Raw genomic sequence first — 26,124 nt, 5'->3', positions numbered from 1 at the left:
TATCTTGGCCAGGTCGCAATTGTGAATGAGAACTTGTTTTCAACTTGCCTACCTGGTTAAATAAAGGTTACATTTAAAAAAGAAAAGAAAAGAAATGGCAGCCCAAATAAATGCTTCACAGAGTTCAAGTAACAGACACATCTCAACATCAACTGTTCAGAGACTGTGTGAATCAGGCCTTCATTTGTTATTTCACAGTTTTGATGTCTTCACTATTATTCTACAAAGAAAATAGTGAAAATAAAGAAAAAGCCTTGAATGAGTAGGTGTGTCCAATATATATATATATATGTTAACTTTTTATAGATTTGTTACATTTTCACAAAAGTTGTGCTATAATAGTGGACCAATAGAGTGCCTGTAGCACAGGCAAAGATATTTTTCCAGCACCCCAATTGAAAATAGCATTCATTAAAAGTACCCTGCACCAGCAAACTTCTTCCCGTGGCTACACGTTTTGGTTTTTGCCCTAACACAACACAGCTGATTCAAATGATAAAAGCTTGATGATTAGTTGATTATTTGACCGGTTAAAGGATGAGAGAGGGAGGGGTCTGACTGGATGGGTCCTTAAAAAAGGAGAGCAGGAAGCAGTAGAACCCATCTCACAAACAGAGCGCTGACATGACCAGACTACAGGTGAGAGTTCAACATAGTCATCCTGTATCTGCTTTCAAAATGGTAACCTATGTGGTGCACTACTTTTGACCAGGACCCATTGGGCATATGTGACCCTATTCAAATGTGGTGCGTTACATAGGGCAGGGGTCTCCAACAGGTCATAGTAGTAGTAAATATTTTTTCACGTGTTCAACTGTCAAACAAATCTCGAGTATTAGACACTGCAAGTTACTAAATCAACGCGACTTGACGTTATCCCACCTCTGGTTAGTCAACTATTGGCTTAAAACGTCACATTTAAAACCATATCTGCCAATTTCCAGCAATATTGCCTTGTCACTCACTCCCTGTGTAGCCAGTTGATGCCTAGTGGGTTGCCAGATTCTTTCACAACTAAGTATTAACTGCAAGGTATACTTGTCAAAAGTATAGAAATTGTATCTATTGTTATTTGCAAACCTTGCCATGAAATGAGCAGCAATACAGAACCATCGCTAGACTGGCACATTCGACCACGCATTGCTTTCTCATGTGTTACTTTTCTTCCAGACATAAAATAAATGGTTTTCTGATGTGATTTAAGCACTGCCTTGGACTCAGAACATTACATTTGGTTCTCCATTACCAATTGTAATTGAGTGTCAAACCAGGAAATTGAACTGAGAACATTTATGACAATGGCTGTAATTTGGGGTTTAAAATCACAGCTTTTTTATAGGGCCCCTTTAGTTTATTACTCATTTTACTGTGTCTATTGCCAGAACGGTACACTGAAGAGTTGTAGGGCAGAGAAGAATGAGCCTATTTGAAAGAAGTCGCTTGCGACGTGTGTATTAATAAAAGGTAGCTCATGCCAGGCAAGTTGCGTCTCCTGCTCTAGAAAAATGTACTGCCAATTTCTTTGCAAAAAGAAAATGTACTGTGCTGTTTTGGGGAGAAACCAAGAGCATAGACTTCTCCTTATTCCCGTGTGCCAGGCTAATCTACTCTGTGGTGGAAGAGATGATGCCTGGTATTCCTTAGCCCTTCATTAGTTGAATGTGTTAAGTGGACTTGCTGGGGTACTCGAGGAGAGGTTGGGGAAACACTGATGGCTTATCTCGTGTGTGTCTCTCAGGAGACTATCACCATGGCGATGTTGACCCTTCTACTGCTTCTCTGCGCTGCCTTTACACTAGGCGACAGAATGACTGCGCGCATAGCAAGTAAGAGTCAGCCTCACACTTTACATCACGAGTGTCAAACGCATTCCACGGAGTCTCTTGCATCTGCAGTTGGCTTACCTTTCAATGAAGACCTAGACAACCAGGTGAGGGGAGTTCCTTACTAATTAGTGACCTAAATTGATCAATCGAGGGAGGAGCGAAAACCTGTAGACACTCTGTGCTCTGTGGAATGAGTTTGTGCTTTACATCATTGATTGTGTATGTTTTGTTGTAGTGTGGTATGACTGATCTCCAAATGTTATTTTTGATGCAAGGGTCAGTCTGGACTATCCTTTAAAGTCTGCTGCAATTTCGGAACCCTCCCTGTCTTCTACTTTCAGATGATTTGGTGACATTTGCAGCAGACCAAAGAAACCCATGCCCCAGAGGCTGGTTCCATTTTAATTCACGCTGCTTCATGTTTGTCAAAACGGCAAGGACATGGCCCAATGCGGAGGTATAATGCTTGCTTTCTACAATTGAAGTCAACTTAGTTTTTGAGTTTAAGGTGCTTTGGCCTTATTTTAACAGGCGCCTCATGTAAAATACTGAACCTCCCCTTAATATGCTGTAATTGCAATTTTCTATAGGCTTTTCAATATTGTGTGGAGTTGGGCCCTCTTGTATATTAGAACCCTCAAGGCATGGGTTAAGACTGAGATGAACTAATTCCTATTTTGAGAGTCCAGAAGACAAATTCTCAGACTGGACAACTGACTAATACTTCCATTATGACATGTCTTTGTCTCTGTGTACTGCTTGCTCTAGCGCCACTGTCAGTTACTTGGAGAAAAACTGAAGCCTGTGTACAACACTGTAAAGTACCTTGGCGCAAACCTGGCATCTGTGCACAGCTATGAAGAGTCCCAATTTGTACAGGCGGTGGTGTTGATCACGACTGGCAGTTTCCCTCTTACCTGGATTGGCGGATTTGATGCTGTTCAAGCAAAGGTGGAAAAGGTGACTTAAGACTAATAAAACCATCAGCTCGGAGTAGGTGTTAAGACACTGGTCAGACAACTCTGTGCCAGGAGTAATCAACTCTCCAGTTTCTCAGCTGGTAATGACCACAGTTTGAGGTACCGCAGAGGAAAGATTGACATTCGCAACTCGAGTTCTACGTGGAATTTGGATATTACCATTATATCCACACTCCCATTTTAATAACTGTAAATTGCTTTGGCACAGTAGGCATGAAGTTACTTGCCGACCTTTTAACCAATGTCATCTCTTTAAACTGATATTAATGTCATTTTAAGTATTTAGGCATGTGACCTATGCCTCGTGTGAAGTCATTGTCAAAAGCAAAATAAATACTGTTGGTTGTAGGTCTAGATTTGAGTTGAGCATCTCGAAATATCCAGAGCAATTGCCACAGATGATCCATTAGATGAACCAGATACTCCATTGGCCTCTAACGATGTGAAGAGTCTGCAATGTCGGTCAGATTCGAGGGACAGGCACAACTCCGAGAAATGTTTTTCTCCGTTTCTGGCATGTCATGTGTGCTACTTGTATCAGTACTCGTAACAACCTAAGCATTACAAAACGTATATTTGCTCAAATAAGCCATTATGTTTTTCGTTAATGAAATTCGACATCTTATTGACGGCCATACATTTAACATTTACATTTAAGTCATTTAGCAGACGCTCTTATCCAGAGTGACCAGGAAAACGCTACCCGCTTGAAGGCAGATGTTGGGCTTTGTTATCCTTCTCGCTTCACCTCTTCCTCTTTGCTATGGCGCAGAAACAACTTACTAGCTGTCTTTTTCTATTTTGGGGATTTCTAGAAATGTGGCTGTAGTATCAACACTTGTGTATTTTTTTTTCTCACCCAACAGTTCCATTGTCAGTCTGCATGTTTTGGTAGTGGTGGCTTTTACTGTTTTGTTGGAGGAAAGACCATGAGTGTTGTATTTTAGAAATTGTTCAGCAAGCACATGTAACATTTGATACTGAGATCTCACTACTTCCACACAGGACAGGCTATGGTTCTGGAGTGACGGCTCCAAATTTGATCACGAGAGCTGGGCTGAAGGGGAGCCGAATAACCACAAGGGTCGCAGAGAGCCATGTATTCAGATCAACTTTGGAGGTACATTATCATTCATCAAATTAAACTTTTTTGAGTAAGTTTAAGAAATAAATGTGACCTACTTTTCTCTTTTCGTGTGTACATCGAGAGGTAATTTCTATTTCGTTTTTCCTCTTAAGCTGAAAACGGCTGGAACGATGAATCATGTGGAGAGAGCTATCCCTCCGTGTGCTCCATAAGAACCTGTTGAATCCTTCAAACTGTCAATTGAAACCAAAAATGCTACTCTGGTGTCAGCATCCTAACTGCAAATGTTTCATGTTATAGTGAATTACTTTGAAGGTATTTGTTGCTGTAAATTACATTTGACTTGTGTAGTTATATTAGCTTGTTGTCAATAAAACGGGTGTACGTATTTAATCTCATGAGTGGTTATTAAACACTGCTTCACTTTGTTTCTTGAAGATGCAGTCTGGGTGTCTGTTCAGTGGGCATTTAAATTCTTTGATATTGTTGCTCCATTGTTTCTTGAAGAATAGAATTACCTTAGGACCTGAAGTTGTCTGACTCCACAAACATTAACGTAAATGAACAGTGTATGTAGCTTTAAAAGAAGTAGAAAATGATCATGTGTTGAGTTTGCTGCAATTTACCACGTTTTAAATATTTATGAGCTTCAGCAGACCTAAACAAGTTCCACAAATGGAATGTTTCTCTGAATGAGGGGGGGTCAAAAGTAAGTCAGTATCTGGTGTGGCCACCAGCTGCATTAAGTACTGCAGTGCATCTCCTCATGGACTGCACCAGATTTGTTAGTTCTTGCTGCAAGATGTTACCCCCGCTCTTGCACAATGGCTCCTGCAAGTTCCCAGACAATTCTGGGGGGGAAATGGCACTTTACCCTCAGATCCAACAGGACCCAGACGTGCTCAATGGGATTGAGGTCCTGGCTCTTTACTGGCCATGTCTGAACACTGGCATTCCTGTCTTGCTAGTAGCCTAGCATCTCTCTCCAGTGAATACAGGCGGTTGACTTCCGGCGCCGACTGAGATGGCCGCCTCGCTTCGCGTTCCTAGGAAACTATGCAGTTTTTTTACGTGTTATTTCTTACATTAGTACCCCAGGTCATCTTAGGTTTCATTACATACAGTCGAAGAACTACTGAATATAAGATCAGCGTCAACTCACCATCAGTATGACCAAGAATATGTTTTCCGCGACGCGGATCCTGTGTTCTGCCTTACAAACAGGACAACGGAATGGATCGCATGCAGAGACCCAAGGAAACGACTCCGAAAAAGAGGGAAACGCGGCGGTGTTCTGGTCAGACTCCGAAAAAGGGCACATCGCGCACCACTTCCCAGCATTCTTCTTGCCAATGTCCAGTCTCTCGACAACAAGGTTGATGAAATCCGAGCAAGGGTGGCATTCCAGAGGGACATCAGAGACTGCAACGTTCTTTGCTTTACGGAGACATGGCTTACTGGGAAAACGCTATCCAGGGCGGTGCAGCCAACGGGTTTCTCCACGCATCGCGCCGACAGAAACAAACATCTCTCTGGTAAGAAGAGTGGCGGGGGCGTATGCCTCATGACTAACGGGACATGGTGTGATGAAGGAAACATACAGGAACTCAAATCCTTCTGTTCACCTGATTTAGAATTCCTCACAATCAAATGTAGACCGCATTATCTTCCAAGAGAATTCTCTTCGATTATAATCACAGCCATATATATCCCCCCCCAAGCAGACACATCGATGGCTCTGAACGAACTTTATTTAACTCTTTGCAAACTGGAAAACATTTATCCGGAGGCTGCATTCATTGTAGCTGGGGATTTTAACAAAGCCAATCTGAAAACCAAGACTCCCTAAATTTTATCAGCATATCGATTGCGCAACCAGGGGTGGTAAAACCTTGGATCATTGTTACTCTAACTTCCGCGACGCATATAAGGCCCTGCCCCGCCCCCTTTCGGGAAAGCTGACCACGACTCCATTTTGCTGATCCCTGCCTACAGGCAGAAATTAAAACAAGAGGCTCCCACGCTGAGGTCTGTCCAACGCTGGTCAGACCAAGCTGACTCTACACTCCAAGACTGCTTCCATCACGTGGACTGGGACATGTTTCGTATTGCGTCAGATGGGAATATTGACGAATACGCTGATTCGGTGTGCGAGTTCATTAGAACGTGCGTCGAAGATGTCGTTCCCATAGCAACGATAAAAACATTCCCTAACCAGAAACCGTGGATTGATGGCAGCATTCGCGTGAAACTGAAAGCGCGAACCACTGCTTTTAATCAGGGCAAGGTGTCTGGCAACATGACTGAATACAAACAGTGCAGCTATTCCCTCCGTAAGGCTATTAAACAAGCTAAGCGTCAGTACAGAGACAAAGTGGAATCTCAATTCAATGGCTCAGACACGAGGCATGTGGCAGGGTCTACAGTCAATCACGGACTACAAGATGAAATCCAGCCCAGTCACGGACCAGGATGTCTTGCTCCCAGGCAGATTAAATAACTTTTTTGCCCGCTTTGAGGACAATACAGTGCCACTGACACGGCCTGCAACGGAAACATGCGGTCTCTCCTTCACTGCAGCTGAGGTGAGTAAGACATTTAAACGTGTTAACCCTCGCAAGGCTGCAGGCCCAGATGGCATCCCCAGCCGCGCCCTCAGAGCATGCGCAGACCAGCTGGCCGGTGTGTTTACGGACATATTCAATCAATCCCTATACCAGTCTGCTGTTCCCACATGCTTCAAGAGGGCCACCATTGTTCCTGTTCCCAAGAAAGCTAAGGTAACTGAGCTAAACGACTACCGCCCCGTAGCACTCACTTCCGTCATCATGAAGTGCTTTGAGAGACTAGTCAAGGACCATATCACCTCCACCCTACCTGACACCCTAGACCCACTCCAATTTGCTTACCGCCCAAATAGGTCCACAGACGATGCAATCTCAACCACACTGCACACTGCCCTAACCCACCTGGACAAGAGGAATACCTATGTGAGAATGCTGTTCATCGACTACAGCTCGGCATTCAACACCATAGTACCCTCCAAGCTCGTCATCAAGCTCGAGACCCTGGGTCTCGACCCCGCCCTGTGCAACTGGGTACTGGACTTCCTGACGGGCCGCCCCCAGGTGGTGAGGGTAGGCAACAACATCTCCTCCCCGCTGATCCTCAACACGGGGCCCCACAAGGGTGCGTTCTGAGCCCTCTCCTGTACTCCCTGTTCACCCACGACTGCGTGGCCACGCACGCCTCCAACTCAATCATCAAGTTTGCGGACGACACAACAGTGGTAGGCTTGATTACCAACAACGACGAGACGGCCTACAGGGAGGAGGTGAGGGCCCTCGGAGTGTGGTGTCAGGAAAATAACCTCACACTCAACGTCAACAAAACTAAGGAGATGATTGTGGACTTCAGGAAACAGCAGAGGGAACACCCCCTATCCACATCGATGGAACAGTAGTGGAGAGGGTAGCTAGTTTTAAGTTCCTCGGCATACACATCACAGACAAACTGAATTGGTCCACTCACACTGACAGCGTCGTGAAGAAGGCGCAGCAGCGCCTATTCAACCTCAGGAGGCTGAAGAAATTCGGCTTGTCACCAAAAGCACTCACAAACTTCTACAGATGCACAATCGAGAGCATCCTGGCGGGCTGTATCACCGCCTGGTACGGCAACTGCTCCGCCCTCAACCGTAAGGCTCTCCAGAGGGTAGTGAGGACTGCACAACGCATCACCGGGGGCAAACTACCTGCCCTCCAGGACACCTACACCACCCGTTGTTACAGGAAGGCCATAAAGATCATCAAGGACATCAACCACCCGAACCACTGCCTGTTCACCCCGCTATCATCCAGAAGGCGAGGTCAGTACAGGTGCATCAAAGCTGGGACCGAGAGACTGAAAAACAGCTTCTATCTCAAGGCCATCAGACTGTTAAACAGCCACCACTAACACTGAGTGGCTGCTGCCAACACACTGTCATTGACACTGACCCAACTCCAGCCATTTTAATAATGGGAATTGATGGGAAATGATGTAAATATATCACTAGCCACTTTAAACAATGCTACCTTATATAATGTTACTTACCCTACATTATTCATCTCATATGCATATGTATATACTGTACTCTACATCATCGACTGCATCCTTATGTAACACATGTATCACTAGCCACTTTAACTATGCCACTTTGTTTACTTTGTCTACACACTCATCTCATATGTATATACTGTACTCGATACCATCTACTGTATGCTGCTCTGTACCATCACTCATTCATATATCCTTATGTACATGTTCCTTATCCCCTTACACTGTGTATAAGACAGTAGTTTTGGAATTGTTAGATTACTTGTTGGTTATCACTGCATTGTCGGAACTAGAAGCACAAGCATTTCGCTACACTCGCATTAACATCTGCTAACCATGTGTATGTGACAAATAAAATTTGATTTGATTTGATTTGATTTGCAGGAAATCACACTCAGAACGAGCAGTATGGCTGGTGGCGTTGTCACGCCTCTCAGCCTATTGGGACAGTCTGAGCACTGATGGAGGGATTGTGCCTTCCTTGTGTAGCTTGGGCAGTTGCCATCCTGTCCCGCAGGTGTTACCCGTGGGCTGCCACTGCAAGGACGATCAGCTGTCGGTCCTGTCTCCGTAATGCCTCCTTGCAGCATGCCTAAGGCACGTTCATGCAGATGAGTAGGGACCCTGGGCTTCTTGTCTTTCAGAGTCAGAAAAGCCTCTTTAGTGTGCATTTTCCTGACTGCCCTTACTTGCCTGTAAGCTGTTAATGTCCAAATGACCTTTCCACAGGTGCATGTTCATTAAGTCATTAACAAGCGCCGGGAAAGTGTTTAAACCTTTTACAATGAAGATCTGATGTTAATTTGTAAATTTCCAATTTTCTTCAAAAGACATGGTCCTTGTAAAAGGGATGTATTTTTTTGGTGAGTTTATTGCTCCACAACCTGTGTAGCTTTAAAAGTAGAACATTTCACGTGGATGTCAGCGTGCTGTCTGAATATTAGTGTTACATTTCCTTACCTCAGCCGTTCCCTGTAGACTATGTAGTGAGGCAGCTGTTTGGTGGTTCGAATCCCAGAATGTAGCTTTGCGTTTCCACACTCGCTGGTTAAAGACGTGTGTACGTACAAGATGTATTTATTAAAGCCAACTGGTTTCAATTGTTCTGCCTGCGGATATGGAACATGGACCTGTTCATCGGACATGCTGTTTTCGTCTCTCTCGACCTCAATGCTCGGCTATGAAAAGCCAACTGACGTTTACTCCTGATGTGCTGACCTGTTGCACCCTCTACAACCACTTATTTGACCGTGCTGGTCAACTTGAACGATCTGGCCTTAATGGCAATGTACTCTAATCTCCACCCGGCACAACCCCTCAGAGCATGGTTCCTCTCCAGCTAGTTCAGCGGAGGCTGCTTAGGGGAGGATGGTTCATGTCTGGAATGGTATCAAACACTTGATTAACTTTATTGCAACAACACTATTACACATCAATACAGGGACGTGTCTGTGAATACAATGGGGGAAAATGAAGAGAACCTTTTGTGCCAGATATCATTTACAGGGTAAATGGGGAAAAATATTTTAATGAGTTTCTTAAACTTTTGGGATAACATGACAAGGTAGTCTCTTGACCATAGCATGGGTTGGTCAGTTCCATAGCAATATGTTGAATTATAATCACCCAAAATGACTTAATTGCCAATCACTTCCACTTATTGTTGCATTTTTGTAAATCCAAAATATTCAAGTCATTCATTTGTTAACTTGGAAAAAAGAGAACCTCAGTGTTAAGTCATAGTAAAGGAAGTTAAATTTCTTTGCAAACCATGTATTTTCTCTGAGTAATATTAACCTGAGATTTATCGAGGAACTCATCAAACGTCAAACTCCCCAGTGTTGTCTACCAAATCACGTGAAAAATGAATACCCTTGTCAAACCAAAGGCCTTTGAAAATGGAATTCCTATTAATTTGATTAACTCTTATTCCAAGTCAATGTTTTGTTGGGGGAAAAATTATGCTTGAATATCATTTTCTAGAAAAATAACATTTGCTGGTGAAACTCAGACAATTTCACAGGTAATTATAAGAATGAAATCATATTTCATTAGGATTTCAAGTCCAAGTTTATTAAACTGACTGTTTATGATACCACATAGAGCTAGGATTAGATAGACAATTTCAACCAGTTAATTCTAAAAGCACCCACTAACGACTCAAAATCAACAGCCTGTAAACCTCCACGATCGTAGTCTTTCCCTAATTGTGATTTCTGAATATAATGCATTTTATTCCTCCAAACAATTGACATTTTTGTGTTACTCGAAGAAAGAAAAAGGGACTGACTTGGGTAAATGATTCTAAATAAACCATCTGTCTTGGACAAAAGAATACGACCCGGAATTTAGATATCACGTTGCAGCCACTGACTTAATGAAGCTCTCATGGAATGAGTCCTATTATCGATGTTTAAAGATTCTCTATCTGGAACGTTTCTAGTGATAACAATTCCTAAATATTTAACTTCCTTTTAACCAGGTATGGTCACAGCAATAAATTGGCCTGAGATCACATTTGTTAAGTTTGATCAAAATGGTGCCGGAGCAGAAGGCATACGTTTTACGTGCCCCCAACAGATTGTTTTTCGTTCGTTTATCTGCATTGTTTGTAACTTTAATAAAAAAATGTAAACAATTTTTGAACGTAACGTTGTCCAAAAATTCTTATGACCGAAAATAAGTTATTGACTTCAGGACTGCGATTACTCACCATGGACTCGCAGAATCTTTTTTCTTCTTCCGCTACTCTGACGAGCCCAAGGCGGAGGATGTACGGCTCCCTCGGGAACAGGCCACGACCCCAGTGATCTGTGTGAAGAGGCGGAGAAAGAGAGGCTGGAGGGCGGGCTGCCTTCTGAGGAGTAGGGGGCGATTGAATAAACCCCCACTCTCCTCAATTCTGCTCGCAAACATGCAACCTTTGGACAATAAAATGGACAAGTTATTGGGAGGATTAAACTACCAACGGACATTAAAAACTGTAACATCTTAAGCTTCACAGAGTCGTGGCTGAACAAGGACAATATCAACATACAACATAGCTGGCTGGTTGTACAATGTACTGGCAGGATAGAACAGCGGCATCTGGAAAGACAAGGGGCGGCGGTCTAATGTATTTTTGTAAACAACAGCTGGTGCACAATATCTAAGGAAGTCTCGAGCCATTGCTCGCCTAAGGTAGAGTTTCTCATGATAAGCGGCAGACCACATTACCTGCCGAGAGAGTTTTCATCTATATTCTTTGTAGCTGTTTACATACCACCACAGTCAGAGGCTGGCACCAAGATAGGATTGAATGAGATGTATTCCACCTTAAGCAAGCAAGAAAATGCTCATCCAGAGGCTGCGCTCCTAGTAGCCGGGGACTTTAATGCAGGGAAACTTAAATCAGTTTTACCTCGTTTCTGTCAACATGTTACGGAGCCACTCCTTAGTTGCCCTGGCTGTGTGTGTCGGGTCGTTGTCATGCTGGAAGACCCAGCCCCTTACTGAGCCCCTTACTAAGAGAAGGAGGTTGTTGGCCAAGATCTCGCGATACATAGCCCCATCCATCCTCCCCTCAATCCGGTGCAGTCGTCATGTCCCCTTTTCAGAAAAGCATCCCCAAAGAATGATGTTTCCACCTCCATGCTTCACGGTTGGGGTGGTGTTCTTGGGGTTGTACTCATCCTTCTTCTTCCTCTAAACACGGCGAGTGGAGTTTAGACCAAAAAGCTCTATTTTTGTCTCATCAGACCACATGACCTTCTCCCATTCCTCCTCTAGATCATCCAGATGGTCATTGGCAAACTTCAGACGGGCCTGGACATGCGCTGGCTTGAGCAGGAGGACCTTGCGTGCGCTGCAGGATTTTAATCCATGACGGCGTAGTGTGTTACTAATGGTTTTCTTTGAGACTGTGGTCCCAGCTCTCTTCAGGTCATTGACCAGGTCCTGCCGTGTAGTTCTGGGCTGATCCCTCACCTTCCTCATGATCATTGATGCCCCAGACCGAGGGTGATAGACCGTCATCTTGAACTTCTTCCATTTTCTAATAATTGCGCCAACAGTTGTTGCCTTCTCACCAAGCTGCTTGCCTATTGTCCTGTAGGCCATCACAGCCTTGTGCAGGTCTACAATTATCCCTGATGTCCTTACACAGCTCTCTGGTCTTGGCCATTTTGGAGAGTTTGGAGTCTGTTTGAGTGTTTAAAGTGGCTAGTGATATATTTTTTACATCAATTTCCATTATACCTTCCAAAAGTGTTGAAGTACATATCTCCCTTGTAACACTGCACCAAATTCTAATCACTCCGTCGATATAGCAATGGACACTAATAGTCGATCGAATCCCATTGTGACGCAGTGGGGGACAGTATTTGGCACGACAGGCCCCCATTGAATGTATTAGTCACTCACTCATATAGCAAAATGTGTACAATTACTGGAAATTGGCTTTAAAACCGCAAACATTTCTCTACAACTTATGGCAAAATGATGACACAATATGGCAGTCCCCGCACCACAATGTTCATTCCGTTGGGCATGCACAAATAGGTTGTTGATTGCGCTCACGGAAAAAAGTGTGTAACTTTCCCTTAATCAGATTCTAGTTTCCAAATAATTCATTTAGTGCAACGATTTCATTAATGTATCAGTTTTGATTCCACAAGACACGAGCCAAGCTGATTCAAATTGTTCAGCACCGCATGACGTTTCACAGTTCAGCACCAGGATGTGGATAGCACACATGACATCATTGCCATTACATCACGCTTGGTTTTGCAGGGGTCCTCCAATGTGCAAAGAAAACTACCCAAATGAATTTCAAAAAAGGAATCTGGTACATATGTTTGTGTGAAGTAACAATTTGTTCATTCATTCTCAAAGGGTATATGGTAACAAGGCTTGTTGATGCTTATATACACATACTCTGCTAAGACCCGCTCAAGCCAGTGTCAAAAAGCCTCAAATTTTTCCAAAGGAAAATTCTATCATCTCAATGCTACTGGTCGATGTTTGGAATAAAATACAGGAGCAGGGTAGGAATGAGCTTAACTTATTCCTGCAGGTGATATCCAGGGATATAGAAGCATCAAAATATCAGCTGCACTTCAACTGTATTTTTGCTGTAAACCAAAACAGTGATAGCATTGACAGAATAGCATAAACAGATCTGGGAGTGTGGCTTTCAGTTAGTTCTTTTTGGCAACCCATCCCATGAGAGTGAGTGTCGCGCCAGTTCATCTGTTCTGTTATATTCAATCAAATCTGACTAACCCAGTGCACTGCTTGCTATTAATTATATCTGATTGTATTTGCATGTTTAGGTCAAAATACAAATAAGGTCCCCATTTGGAACACTGACAAGTAAAGACCATACATATATATAGCAGCAGTCAAAAGTTTGGACACACCTACTCATTCCAGGGTTTTTCTTTATTCTTTACTATTTTCTACATTGTAGAATAATAACGACGACATCAAAATTATGACATAACACATATGGAATCATGTAGTAACCAAAGAAGTGTTAATCAAATCAAAATATTTTTATATTTGAGATTCTTCAAAGTAGCCACCCTTTGCCTTGACAGCTTTGCACGCTCTTGGCATTCTCATATCCAGATTCATGATGTAGTCACCTGGAATGCAATTCAGTTAACAGGTGTGCCTTGTTAAAACTGAATTTGTTGAATTTCATTCCTTCTTAATGTGTTGAGCCAGTCAGTTGTGTTGTGGCAAGGTAGGGGTGGTATACAGAAGATAGCCCTATTTGGTAAAAGACCATTTATTTGACAAGAACAGCTCAAGTAAGCAAAGAGAAATGACAGTCCATCATTGCTTTAAGACATGAAGGTCAGTCAATGAGGAACATTTCAAGGACTTTGAAAGTTTCTTCAATTGCAGTCGCAAAAACCATCAAGCGCTATGATGAAACTGGCTCTCCTGAGGACCGCCACAGGAAAGGAAGACCCAGAGTTACCTTTGCTGTAGAGGATAAGTTCATTAGAGTTACCAGCCTCACACTGTCACCAAGATGGCATAGCGGTCAGACGTCTTTTGTCTTCGTCTTGTCGTGTCCCGTATATATATATATATATTTACAATTTTCTTCGCTTACCTTTTTATATATATTTTTTCTTTTCCATAAACTCAACTTCAAAACACTCTCCTGCAACCCGCCTCACCAATTTATAAAAATAAAAGAAAGTATTATTTCCCTCATCTGTAATCCACCATAGAAGCTAACCAGAAGCTAGCCAGAAGCTAGCCAGAAGCTAGTTAGCTTCTTTACTGGCTAATCGTTAGTATTAAGCTAACCACGGTTTGTGTTCATCAGCTATCCTTTAGCTCGAAAATCTATCGCCAGTTTTGTACGGAGCGGCTCGGACCGGAACACACCGGACCTATTTTTCTCTCCATGTTCCCGGATTTCAATCGCAAGCTCTGGACATTTATACCTGGATCTCGCAGCTAGCTAGCTGCTATCCGTGTGACTATCGGCTTACTTCGATCCCGGAGCAAACATCAATTATTCCGGAGCTAGCCAGCTGAAGAGTTCCATCAGCCACTCCTGGGCTACAATCACCTATCCGGACCCGTTTTACTGCCCCACCGGGACATCACAACTGGACTTCTGATGTTATCTGCCCGAGGGAGTTATCCAGCTGGCTCCTCCGTCGCGTCGTTACCTGAACGCCCATCTGCGGTCCGCTAATCGTTAGCTGTCTTATCGGCTGCTATCTGAAAAGATCTGTCGGACAATTATTTTCTTTTTTCTTGGGCCTCTATAACTGTATCTATTTTTTTTTTTTTGAATTGGATTGATCCCCTCTACCACACGGAACCCCACTAATCCTACCGACGGAAACGCACGAGGTGGCTAAAAACAGACCTCCATCCTATGCTAGCTTGCTACCGATGGCCCGGCTAGCTGTCTGAATCGCCGTGACCCCAACCAACCTCACTACCCTGCAGTGGCGGCAGGGTAGCCTAGTGGTTAGAGCGTTGGGCTAGTAACCGGAAGGTTGCAAATCTGTCGTTCTGCCCCTGAACAGACAGTTAACCCACTGTTCCTAGGCCGTCATTGAAAATAAGAATTTGTTCTTAACTGACTTGCCTGGTTAAATAAAGGTAAAATGAAAATAAATAAATAAATACTCACTGAACCTTTTTGATCACTCGACTAAGCATGCCTCTCCTTAATGTCCATATGCCTTGTCCATTGCTGTTCTGGTTAGTGTTTATTGGCTTATTTCACTGTAGAGCCTCCAGTCATGCTCACTATACCTTATCCAACCATTTAGTTCCACCACCCACACATGCAATGACATCTCCTGGTGTCAATGATGTTTCTAGAGACAATATCTCTCTCATCATCACTCAATACCTAGGTTTACCTCCACTGTATTCACATCCTACCATACCTTTGTCTGTACATTATACCTTGAAGCTATTTCATCGCCCCCAGAAACCTCCTTTTACTCTCTGTTCCAGACGTTCTAGACGACCAATTGTCATTGCTTTTAGCCATACCCTTATCCTCCTCTTTTCCTCTGGTGATGTAGAGGTGAATCCAGGCCCTGCAGTGCCTAGCTCCACTCCTATTCCCCAGGCGCTCGCTTTTGATGACTTCTGTAACCGTTATAGCCTGGGTTTCATGCATGTTAACATTAGAAGCCTCCTTCCTAAGTTTGTTTTATTCACTGCTTTAGCACACTCTGCCAACCCGGATGTTCTAGCTGTGTCTGAATCCTGGCTTAGGAAGACCACCAAAAATTCTGAAATTTTCATCCCGAACTACAACATTTTCAGACAAGATAGAACTGCCAAAGGGGGCAGTGTTGCAATCTACTGCAAAGCAGAGTTCTGTCCTACTATCCAGGTCTGTACCCAAACAATTTGAACTTCTACTTTAAAAAATCCACCTCTCTAAAATTTAGTCTCTCACCGTTGCCGCCTGCTATAGACCACCCTCTGCCCCCAGCTGTGCTCTGGACACCATATGTGAACTGATTGCCCCCCATCTATCTTCAGAGCTCGTTCTGCTAGGCGACCTAAACTGGAACATGCTTAACACCCCAGCCATCCTACAATCTAAGCTTGATGCCCTCAATCTCACACAAATGATCAATGAACCTACCAGGTACCCCCCCAAAGCCGTAAACACGGGCACCATCATAGATATCATCCAAACCAACTTGCCCTCCAAATACACCTCTGCTGGGTCAGCGGTCAAACGACCTCCACTCATCACTGTCAAACACTCCCTGAAACACTTCAGCGAGCAGGCCTTTCTAATCGACCTGGCCGGGGTATCCTGGAAGGATCTGGATCTCATCATGCCAGGTAATTTTTTTTAAATGTCTTCCTAACCATCTAAAATAAGTATGCCCCAATCAAGAAATTTAGAACGAGGAACTGATATAGCCCTTGGTTGTCCTCAGACCTGACTGCTCTTAACCAACACAAAAACATCCTATGGCGTTCCGCATTAGCATCGAACAGCCCCCGTGATATGTAGCTTTTCAGGGAAGCTAGAAACCATTATACACAGGCAGTTAGAAAAGCCAAGGCTAGCTTTTTCGAGCAGAAATTTGCTTCCTGCAACACTAACTCCAAAACGTTCTGGGACACTGTAAAGTCCATGGAGAATAAGAACACCTCCTCCCAGCTGCCCACTGCACTGAAGATAGGAAACACTGTGACCACTGATAAATCCACTATAATTGAGAATTTCAAGAAGCATTTTTCTACGGCTGGCCATGCTTTCCACCTGGCTACCCCTACCCCGGTCAACAGCACTGCACCCCCCACAGCAACTCGCCCAAGCCTTCCCCATTTCTCCTTCTCCCAAATCCAGTCAGCTGATGTTCTGAAAGAGCTGCAACATCTGGACCCCTATAAATCAGCCGGGCTAGACAATCTGGACCCTTTCTTTCTAAAATGATCTGCAGAAATTGTTGCCACCCCTATTACTAGCCTGTTCAACCTCTCTTTCGTGTCGTCTGAGATTCCCAAAGATTGGAAAACAGCTGCGGTCATCCCCCTCTTCAAAGGGGGACACACTCTTGACCCAAACTGCTACAGACCTACAGACATCACTACTCTGGACGGTTCTGACTTAGAATACGTGGACAACTACAAATACCTCGGTGTCTGGTTAGACTGTAAACTCTCCTTGCAGACCCACATGAAACATCTCCAATCCAAAGTTAAATCTAGAATTGGCTTCCTATTTCACAACAAAGCATCCTTCACTCATGCTGCCAAACATACCCTTGTAAGTCGCTCTGGATAAGAGCGTCTGCTAAATGACTTAAATGTAAATGTAAAACTGACCATCCTACTAATCCTGGACTTCGGCAATGTCATTTACAAAATAGCATCCAATACCCTACTCAACAAATTGGATGCAGTCTATCACAGTGCCATCCGTTTTGTCACCAAAGCCCCATATACTACCCACCACTGCGACCTGTACGCTCTCGTTGGCTGGCCCTCGCTTCATACTCGTCGCCAAACCCACTGGCTCCATGTCATCTGCAAGACCCTGCTAGGTAAAGTCCCCCCTTATCTTAGCTCGCTGGTCACCATAGCATCACCCACCTGTAGCACGCGCTCCAGCAGGTATATCTCTCTGGTCACCCCCGAAATATCCCACCTATAATTTAACCCAAACAACTACCTCTTTCCCTACTGTATTTGTTTTATTTATTTATTTATTTTGCTCCTTTGCATCCCATTATTTTTATTTCTACTTTGCACATTCTTCCACTGCAAATCTACCATTCCAGTGTTTTACTTGCTATATTGTATTTACTTTGCCACCATGGCCTTTTTTCACCTTTACCTCCCTTATCTCACCTCATTTGCTCACATCGTGTATAGACTTGTTTCTACTGTATTACTGACTGTATGTTTGTTTTACTCCATGTGTAACTCTGTGTTGTTGTTCAGTGGGGCAAAAAAGTATTTAGTCAGCCACCAATTGTGCAAGTTCTCCCACTTAAAAAAATGAGAGAGGCCTGTAATTTTCATCATAGGTACACTTCAACGATGACAGACAAAATGAGAAGAAAAAATCCAGAAAATCACATTGTAGGATTTTTAATGAATTTATTTGCAAATTTTGCTCCGCTGTATGTGTCAAACTGCTTTGCTTTATCTTGGCCAGGTCGCAATTGTGAATGAGAACTTGTTTTCAACTTGCCTACCTGGTTAAATAAAGGTTACATTTAAAAAGGAAAAGAAAAGAAATGGCAGCCCAAATAAATGCTTCACAGAGTTCAAGTAACAGACACATCTCAACATCAACTGTTCAGAGACTGTGTGAATCAGGCCTTCATTTGTTATTTCACAGTTTTGATGTCTTCACTATTATTCTACAAAGAAAATAGTGAAAATAAAGAAAAAGCCTTGAATGAGTAGGTGTGTCCAATATATATATATATGTTAACTTTTTATAGATTTGTTACATTTTCACAAAAGTTGTGCTATAATAGTGGACCAATAGAGTGCCTGTAGCACAGGCAAAGATATTTTTCCAGCACCCCAATTGAAAATAGCATTCATTAAAAGTACCCTGCACCAACAAACTTCTTCCCGTGGCTACACGTTTTGGTTTTTGCCCTAACACAACACAGCTGATTCAAATGATAAAAGCTTGATGATTAGTTGATTATTTGACCGGTTAAAGGATGAGAGAGGGAGGGGTCTGACTGGATGGGTCCTTAAAAAAGGAGAGCAGGAAGCAGTAGAACCCATCTCACAAACAGAGCGCTGACATGACCAGACTACAGGTGAGAGTTCAACATAGTCATCTAGTGCTGTATCTGCTTTCATCCCAAATGGTAACCTATGTGGTGCACTACTTTTGACCAGGACCCATTGGGCATATGTGACCCTATTCAAATGTGGTGCGTTACATAGGGCAGGGGTCTCCAACAGGTCATAGTAGTAGTAAATATTTTTTCACGTGTTCAACTGTCAAACAAATCTCGAGTGTTAGACACTGCAAGTTACTAAATCAACGCGACTTGACGTTATCCCACCTCTGGTTAGTCAACTATTGGCTTAAAACGTCACATTTAAAACCATATCTGCCAATTAATTTCCAGCAATATTGCCTTGTCGCTCACTCCCTGTGTAGCCAGTTGATGCCTAGTGGGTTGCCAGATTCTTTCACAACTAAGTATTAACTGCAAGGTATACTTGTCAAAAGTATAGAAATTGTATCTATTGTTATTTGCAAACCTTGCCATGAAATGAGCAGCAATACAGAACCATCGCTAGACTGGCACATTCGACCACGCATTGCTTTCTCATGTGTTACTTTTCTTCCAGACATAAAATAAATGGTTTTCTGATGTGATTTAAGCACTGCCTTGGACTCAGAACATTACATTTGGTTCTCCATTACCAATTGTAATTGAGTGTCAAACCAGGAAATTGAACTGAGAACATTTATGACAATGGCTGTAATTTGGGGTTTAAAATCACAGCTTTTTTATAGGGCCCCTTTAGTTTATTACTCATTTTACTGTGTCTATTGCCAGAACGGTACACTGAAGAGTTGTAGGGCAGAGAAGAATGAGCCTATTTGAAAGAAGTCGCTTGCGACGTGTGTATTAATAAAAGGTAGCTCATGCCAGGCAAGTTGCGTCTCCTGCTCTAGAAAAATGTACTTTACCAGCCAATTTCATTTGCAAAAAGGTGACTTACTAGGTGTGCCATGCATCGGGGTTAGTTATCTAGGGTGCTGTTTTGGGGAGAAACCAAGAGCATAGACTTCTCCTTATTCCCGTGTGCCAGGCTAATCTACTCTGTGGTGGAAGAGATGATGCCTGGTATTCCTTAGCCCTTCATTAGTTGAATGTGTTAAGTGGACTTGCTGGGGTACTCGAGGAGAGGTTGGGGAAACACTGATGGCTTATCTCGTGTGTGTCTCTCAGGAGACTATCACCATGGCGATGTTGACCCTTCTACTGCTTCTCTGCGCTGCCTTTACACTAGGCGACAGAATGACTGCGCGCATAGCAAGTAAGAGTCAGCCTCACACTTTACATCACGAGTGTCAAACGCATTCCACGGAGTCTCTTGCATCTGCAGTTGGCTTACCTTTCAATGAAGACCTAGACAACCAGGTGAGGGGAGTTCCTTACTAATTAGTGACCTAAATTGATCAATAGAGGGAGGAGCGAAAACCTGTAGACACTCTGTGCTCTGTGGAATGAGTTTGTGCTTTACATCATTGATTGTGTATGTTTTGTTGTAGTGTGGTATGACTGATCTCCAAATGTTATTTTTGATGCAAGGGTCAGTCTGGACTATCCTTTAAAGTCTGCTGCAATTTCGGAACCCTCCCTGTCTTCTACTTTCAGATGATTTGGTGACATTTGCAGCAGACCAAAGAAACCCATGCCCCAGAGGCTGGTTCCATTTTAATTCACGCTGCTTCATGTTTGTCAAAACGGCAAGGACATGGCCCAATGCGGAGGTATAATGCTTGCTTTCTACAATTGAAGTCAACTTAGTTTTTGAGTTTAAGGTGCTTTGGCCTTATTTTAACAGGCGCCTCATGTAAAATACTGAACCTCCCCTTAATATGCTGTAATTGCAATTTTCTATAGGCTTTTCAATATTGTGTGGAGTTGGGCCCTCTTGTATATTAGAACCCTCAAGGCATGGGTTAAGACTGAGATGAACTAATTCCTATTTTGAGAGTCCAGAAGACAAATTCTCAGACTGGACAACTGACTAATACTTCCATTATGACATGTCTTTGTCTCTGTGTACTGCTTGCTCTAGCGCCACTGTCAGTTACTTGGAGAAAAACTGAAGCCTGTGTACAACACTGTAAAGTACCTTGGCGCAAACCTGGCATCTGTGCACAGCTATGAAGAGTCCCAATTTGTACAGGCGGTGGTGTTGATCACGACTGGCAGTTTCCCTTACCTGGATTGGCGGATTTGATGCTGTTCAAGCAAAGGTGGAAAAGGTGACTTAAGACTAATAAAACCATCAGCTCGGAGTAGGTGTTAAGACACTGGTCAGACAACTCTGTGCCAGGAGTAATCAACTCTCCAGTTTCTCAGCTGGTAATGACCACAGTTTGAGGTACCGCAGAGGAAAGATTGACATTCGCAACTCGAGTTCTACGTGGAATTTGGATATTACCATTATATCCACACTCCCATTTTAATAACTGTAAATTGCTTTGGCACAGTAGGCATGAAGTTACTTGCCGACCTTTTAACCAATGTCATCTCTTTAAACTGATATTAATGTCATTTTAAGTATTTAGGCATGTGACCTATGCCTCGTGTGAAGTCATTGTCAAAAGCAAAATAAATACTGTTGGTTGTAGGTCTAGATTTGAGTTGAGCATCTCGAAATATCCAGAGCAATTGCCACAGATGATCCATTAGATGAACCAGATACTCCATTGGCCTCTAACGATGTGAAGAGTCTGCAATGTCGGTCAGATTCGAGGGACAGGCACAACTCCGAGAAATGTTTTTCTCAGTTTCTGGCATGTCATGTGTGCTACTTGTATCAGTACTCGTAACAACCTAAGCATTACAAAACGTATATTTGCTCAAATAAGCCATTATGTTTTTCGTTAATGAAATTGACATCTTATTGACGGCCATACAAACAAATTTAAGTCATTTGCTTTATCCAGGTGACCAGGAAAACGCTACCCGCTTGAAGGCAGATGTTGGGCTTTGTTATCCTTCTCGCTTCACCTCTTCCTCTTTGCTATGGCGCAGAAACAACTTACTAGCTGTCTTTTTCTATTTTGGGGATTTCTAGAAATGTGGCTGTAGTATCAACACTTGTGTATTTTTTTTCTCACCCAACAGTTCCATTGTCAGTCTGCATGTTTTGGTAGTGGTGGCTTTTACTGTTTTGTTGGAGGAAAGACCATGAGTGTTGTATTTTAGAAATTGTTCAGCAAGCACATGTAACATTTGATACTGAGATCTCACTACTTCCACACAGGACAGGCTATGGTTCTGGAGTGACGGCTCCAAATTTGATCACGAGAGCTGGGCTGAAGGGGAGCCGAATAACCACAAGGGTCGCAGAGAGCCATGTATTCAGATCAACTTTGGAGGTACATTATCATTCATCAAATTAAACTTTTTTTGAGTAAGTTTAAGAAATAAATGTGACCTACTTTTCTCTTTTCGTGTGTACATCGAGAGGTAATTTCTATTTCGTTTTTCCTCTTAAGCTGAAAACGGCTGGAACGATGAATCATGTGGAGAGAGCTATCCCTCCGTGTGCTCCATAAGAACCTGTTGAATCCTTCAAACTGTCAATTGAAACCAAAAATGCTACTCTGGTGTCAGCATCCTAACTGCAAATGTTTCATGTTATAGTGATTACTTTGAAGGTATTTGTTGCTGTAAATTACATTTGACTTGTGTAGTTATATTAGCTTGTTGTCAATAAAACGGGTGTACGTATTTAATCTCATGAGTGGTTATTAAACACTGCTTCACTTTGTTTCTTGAAGATGCAGTCTGGGTGTCTGTTCAGTGGGCATTTAAATTCTTTGATATTGTTGCTCCATTGTTTCTTGAAGAATAGAATTACCTTAGGACCTGAAGTTGTCTGACTCCACAAACATTAACGTAAATGAACAGTGTATGTAGCTTTAAAATAAGTAGAAAATGATCATGTGTTGTGTTTGCTGCAATTTACCACGTTTTAAATATTTATGAACATGAGAATGAGCTTCAGCAGACCTAAACAAGTTCCACAAATGGAATGTTTCTCTGAATGAGGGGGGGTCAAAAGTAAGTCAGTATCTGGTGTGGCCACCAGCTGCATTAAGTACTGCAGTGCATCTCCTCATGGACTGCACCAGATTTGTTAGTTCTTGCTGCAAGATGTTACCCCCGCTCTTGCACAATGGCTCCTGCAAGTTCCCAGACAATTCTGGGGGGAAATGGCACTTTACCCTCAGATCCAACAGGACCCAGACGTGCTCAATGGGATTGAGGTCCTGGCTCTTTACTGGCCATGTCTGAACACTGGCATTCCTGTCTTGCTAGTAGCCTAGCATCTCTCTCCAGTGAATACAGGCGGTTGACTTCCGGCGCCGACTGAGATGGCCGCCTCGCTTCGCGTTCCTAGGAAACTATGCAGTTTTTTTACGTGTTATTTCTTACATTAGTACCCCAGGTCATCTTAGGTTTCATTACATACAGTCGAAGAACTACTGAATATAAGATCAGCGTCAACTCACCATCAGTATGACCAAGAATATGTTTTCCGCGACGCGGATCCTGTGTTCTGCCTTACAAACAGGACAACGGAATGGATCGCATGCAGAGACCCAAGGAAACGACTCCGAAAAAGAGGGAAACGCGGCGGTGTTCTGGTCAGACTCCGAAAAAGGGCACATCGCGCACCACTTCCCAGCATTCTTCTTGCCAATGTCCAGTCTCTCGACAACAAGGTTGATGAAATCCGAGCAAGGGTGGCATTCCAGAGGGACATCAGAGACTGCAACGTTCTTTGCTTTACGGAGACATGGCTTACTGGGAAAACGCTATCCAGGGCGGTGCAGCCAACGGGTTTCTCCACGCATCGCGCCGACAGAAACAAACATCTCTCTGGTAAGAAGAGTGGCGGGGGCGTATGCCTCATGACTAACTGGACATGGTGTGATGAAGGAAACATACAGGAACTCAAATCCTTCTGTTCACCTGATTTAGAATTCCTCACAATCAAATGTAGACCGCATTATCTTCCAAGAGAATTCTCTTTGATTATAATCACAGCCATATATATCCCCCCCCAAGCAGACACATCGATGGCTCTGAACGAACTTTATTTAACTCTTTGCAAACTGGAAAACATTTATCCGGAGGCTGCATTCATTGTAGCTGGGGATTTTAACAAAGCCAATCTGAAAACGACTCCCTAAATTTTATCAGCATATCGATTGCGCAACCAGGGGTGGTAAAACCTTGGATCATTGTTACTCTAACTTCCGCGACGCATATAAGGCCCTGCCCCGCCCCCCTTTCGGGAAAGCTGACCACGACTCCATTTTGCTGATCCCTGCCTACAGGCAGAAATTAAAACAAGAGGCTCCCACGCTGAGGTCTGTCCAACGCTGGTCAGACCAAGCTGACTCTACACTCCAAGACTGCTTCCATCACGTGGACTGGGACATGTTTCGTATTGCGTCAGATGGGAATATTGACGAATACGCTGATTCGGTGTGCGAGTTCATTAGAACGTGCGTCGAAGATGTCGTTCCCATAGCAACGATAAAAACATTCCCTAACCAGAAACCGTGGATTGATGGCAGCATTCGCGTGAAACTGAAAGCGCGAACCACTGCTTTTAATCAGGGCAAGGTGTCTGGCAACATGACTGAATACAAACAGTGCAGCTATTCCCTCCGTAAGGCTATTAAACAAGCTAAGCGTCAGTACAGAGACAAAGTGGAATCTCAATTCAATGGCTCAGACACAAGAGGCATGTGGCAGGGTCTACAGTCAATCACGGACTACAAGATGAAATCCAGCCCAGTCACGGACCAGGATGTCTTGCTCCCAGGCAGATTAAATAACTTTTTGCCCGCTTTGAGGACAATACAGTGCCACTGACACGGCCTGCAACGGAAACATGCGGTCTCTCCTTCACTGTAGCTGAGGTGAGTAAGACATTTAAACGTGTTAACCCTCGCAAGGCTGCAGGCCCAGACGGCATCCCCAGCCGCGCCCTCAGAGCATGCGCAGACCAGCTGGCCGGTGTGTTTACGGACATATTCAATCAATCCCTATACCAGTCTGCTGTTCCCACATGCTTCAAGAGGGCCACCATTGTTCCTGTTCCCAAGAAAGCTAAGGTAAGTGAGCTAAACGACTACCGCCCCGTAGCACTCACTTCCGTCATCATGAAGTGCTTTGAGAGACTAGTCAAGGACCATATCACCTCCACCCTACCTGACACCCTAGACCCACTCCAATTTGCTTACCGCCCAAATAGGTCCACAGACGATGCAATCTCAACCACACTGCACACTGCCCTAACCCACCTGGACAAGAGGAATACCTATGTGAGAATGCTGTTCATCGACTACAGCTCGGCATTCAACACCATAGTACCCTCCAAGCTCGTCATCAAGCTCGAGACCCTGGGTCTCGACCCCCCGCCCTGTGCAACTGGGTACTGGACTTCCTGACGGGCCGCCCCCAGGTGGTGAGGGTAGGCAACAACATCTCCTCCCCGCTGATCCTCAACACGGGGCCCCACAAGGGTGCGTTCTGAGCCCTCTCCTGTACTCCCTGTTCACCCACGACTGCGTGGCCACGCACGCCTCCAACTCAATCATCAAGTTTGCGGACGACACAACAGTGGTAGGCTTGATTACCAACAACGACGAGACGGCCTACAGGGAGGAGGTGAGGGCCCTCGGAGTGTGGTGTCAGGAAAATAACCTCACACTCAACGTCAACAAAACTAAGGAGATGATTGTGGACTTCAGGAAACAGCAGAGGGAACACCCCCTATCCACATCGATGGAACAGTAGTGGAGAGGGTAGCTAGTTTTAAGTTCCTCGGCATACACATCACAGACAAACTGAATTGGTCCACTCACACTGACAGCGTCGTGAAGAAGGCGCAGCAGCGCCTATTCAACCTCAGGAGGCTGAAGAAATTCGGCTTGTCACCAAAAGCACTCACAAACTTCTACAGATGCACAATCGAGAGCATCCTGGCGGGCTGTATCACCGCCTGGTACGGCAACTGCTCCGCCCTCAACCGTAAGGCTCTCCAGAGGGTAGTGAGGACTGCACAACGCATCACCGGGGGCAAACTACCTGCCCTCCAGGACACCTACACCACCCGTTGTTACAGGAAGGCCATAAAGATCATCAAGGACATCAACCACCCGAACCACTGCCTGTTCACCCCGCTATCATCCAGAAGGCGAGGTCAGTACAGGTGCATCAAAGCTGGGACCGAGAGACTGAAAAACAGCTTCTATCTCAAGGCCATCAGACTGTTAAACAGCCACCACTAACACTGAGTGGCTGCTGCCAACACACTGTCATTGACACTGACCCAACTCCAGCCATTTTAATAATGGGAATTGATGGGAAATGATGTAAAT

The 26,124-nt window shown here is 43.9% G+C and overlaps 1 protein-coding gene and 1 long non-coding RNA gene across 2 annotated transcripts; both read left to right on the top strand.

The window, feature by feature from the left end:
- Positions 1–569: 569 nt before the first annotated feature.
- On the top strand, positions 570–4,281 carry LOC124010123 (ladderlectin-like). The gene is made up of 6 exons (XM_046322485.1): positions 570–639; positions 1,739–1,826; positions 2,168–2,283; positions 2,595–2,786; positions 3,812–3,926; positions 4,046–4,281. Exons 1-6 carry the CDS (start codon positions 625–627, stop codon positions 4,114–4,116), a joined length of 597 nt encoding a protein of 198 aa, XP_046178441.1. The 5' UTR covers positions 570–624; the 3' UTR covers positions 4,117–4,281.
- Positions 4,282–18,706: 14,425 nt separating this feature from the next.
- Positions 18,707–22,453, top strand: LOC124010176. Its single transcript, XR_006834377.1, has 6 exons — positions 18,707–18,778; positions 19,931–20,018; positions 20,360–20,475; positions 20,787–20,976; positions 21,984–22,098; positions 22,219–22,453. It is a non-coding gene; the product is annotated as an uncharacterized LOC124010176 (long non-coding RNA).
- Positions 22,454–26,124: the final 3,671 nt, after the last annotated feature.

The sequence above is a fragment of the Oncorhynchus gorbuscha genome, linkage group LG22, assembly GCF_021184085.1.
Source record: "Oncorhynchus gorbuscha isolate QuinsamMale2020 ecotype Even-year linkage group LG22, OgorEven_v1.0, whole genome shotgun sequence".
Lineage (NCBI taxonomy): Eukaryota > Metazoa > Chordata > Actinopteri > Salmoniformes > Salmonidae > Oncorhynchus > Oncorhynchus gorbuscha.
This window is presented reverse-complemented; position numbering and strand designations above follow the sequence as displayed.

Bases quoted from the DNA above. Each gene is read 5' to 3' on its own strand.
- LOC124010123 (XM_046322485.1), top strand. The intron at 1,827-2,167 runs GTAAGAGTCAGC...TTCTACTTTCAG, and splicing joins AATGACTGCGCGCATAGCAA to ATGATTTGGTGACATTTGCA. The intron at 2,284-2,594 runs GTATAATGCTTG...TGCTTGCTCTAG, and splicing joins GGACATGGCCCAATGCGGAG to CGCCACTGTCAGTTACTTGG.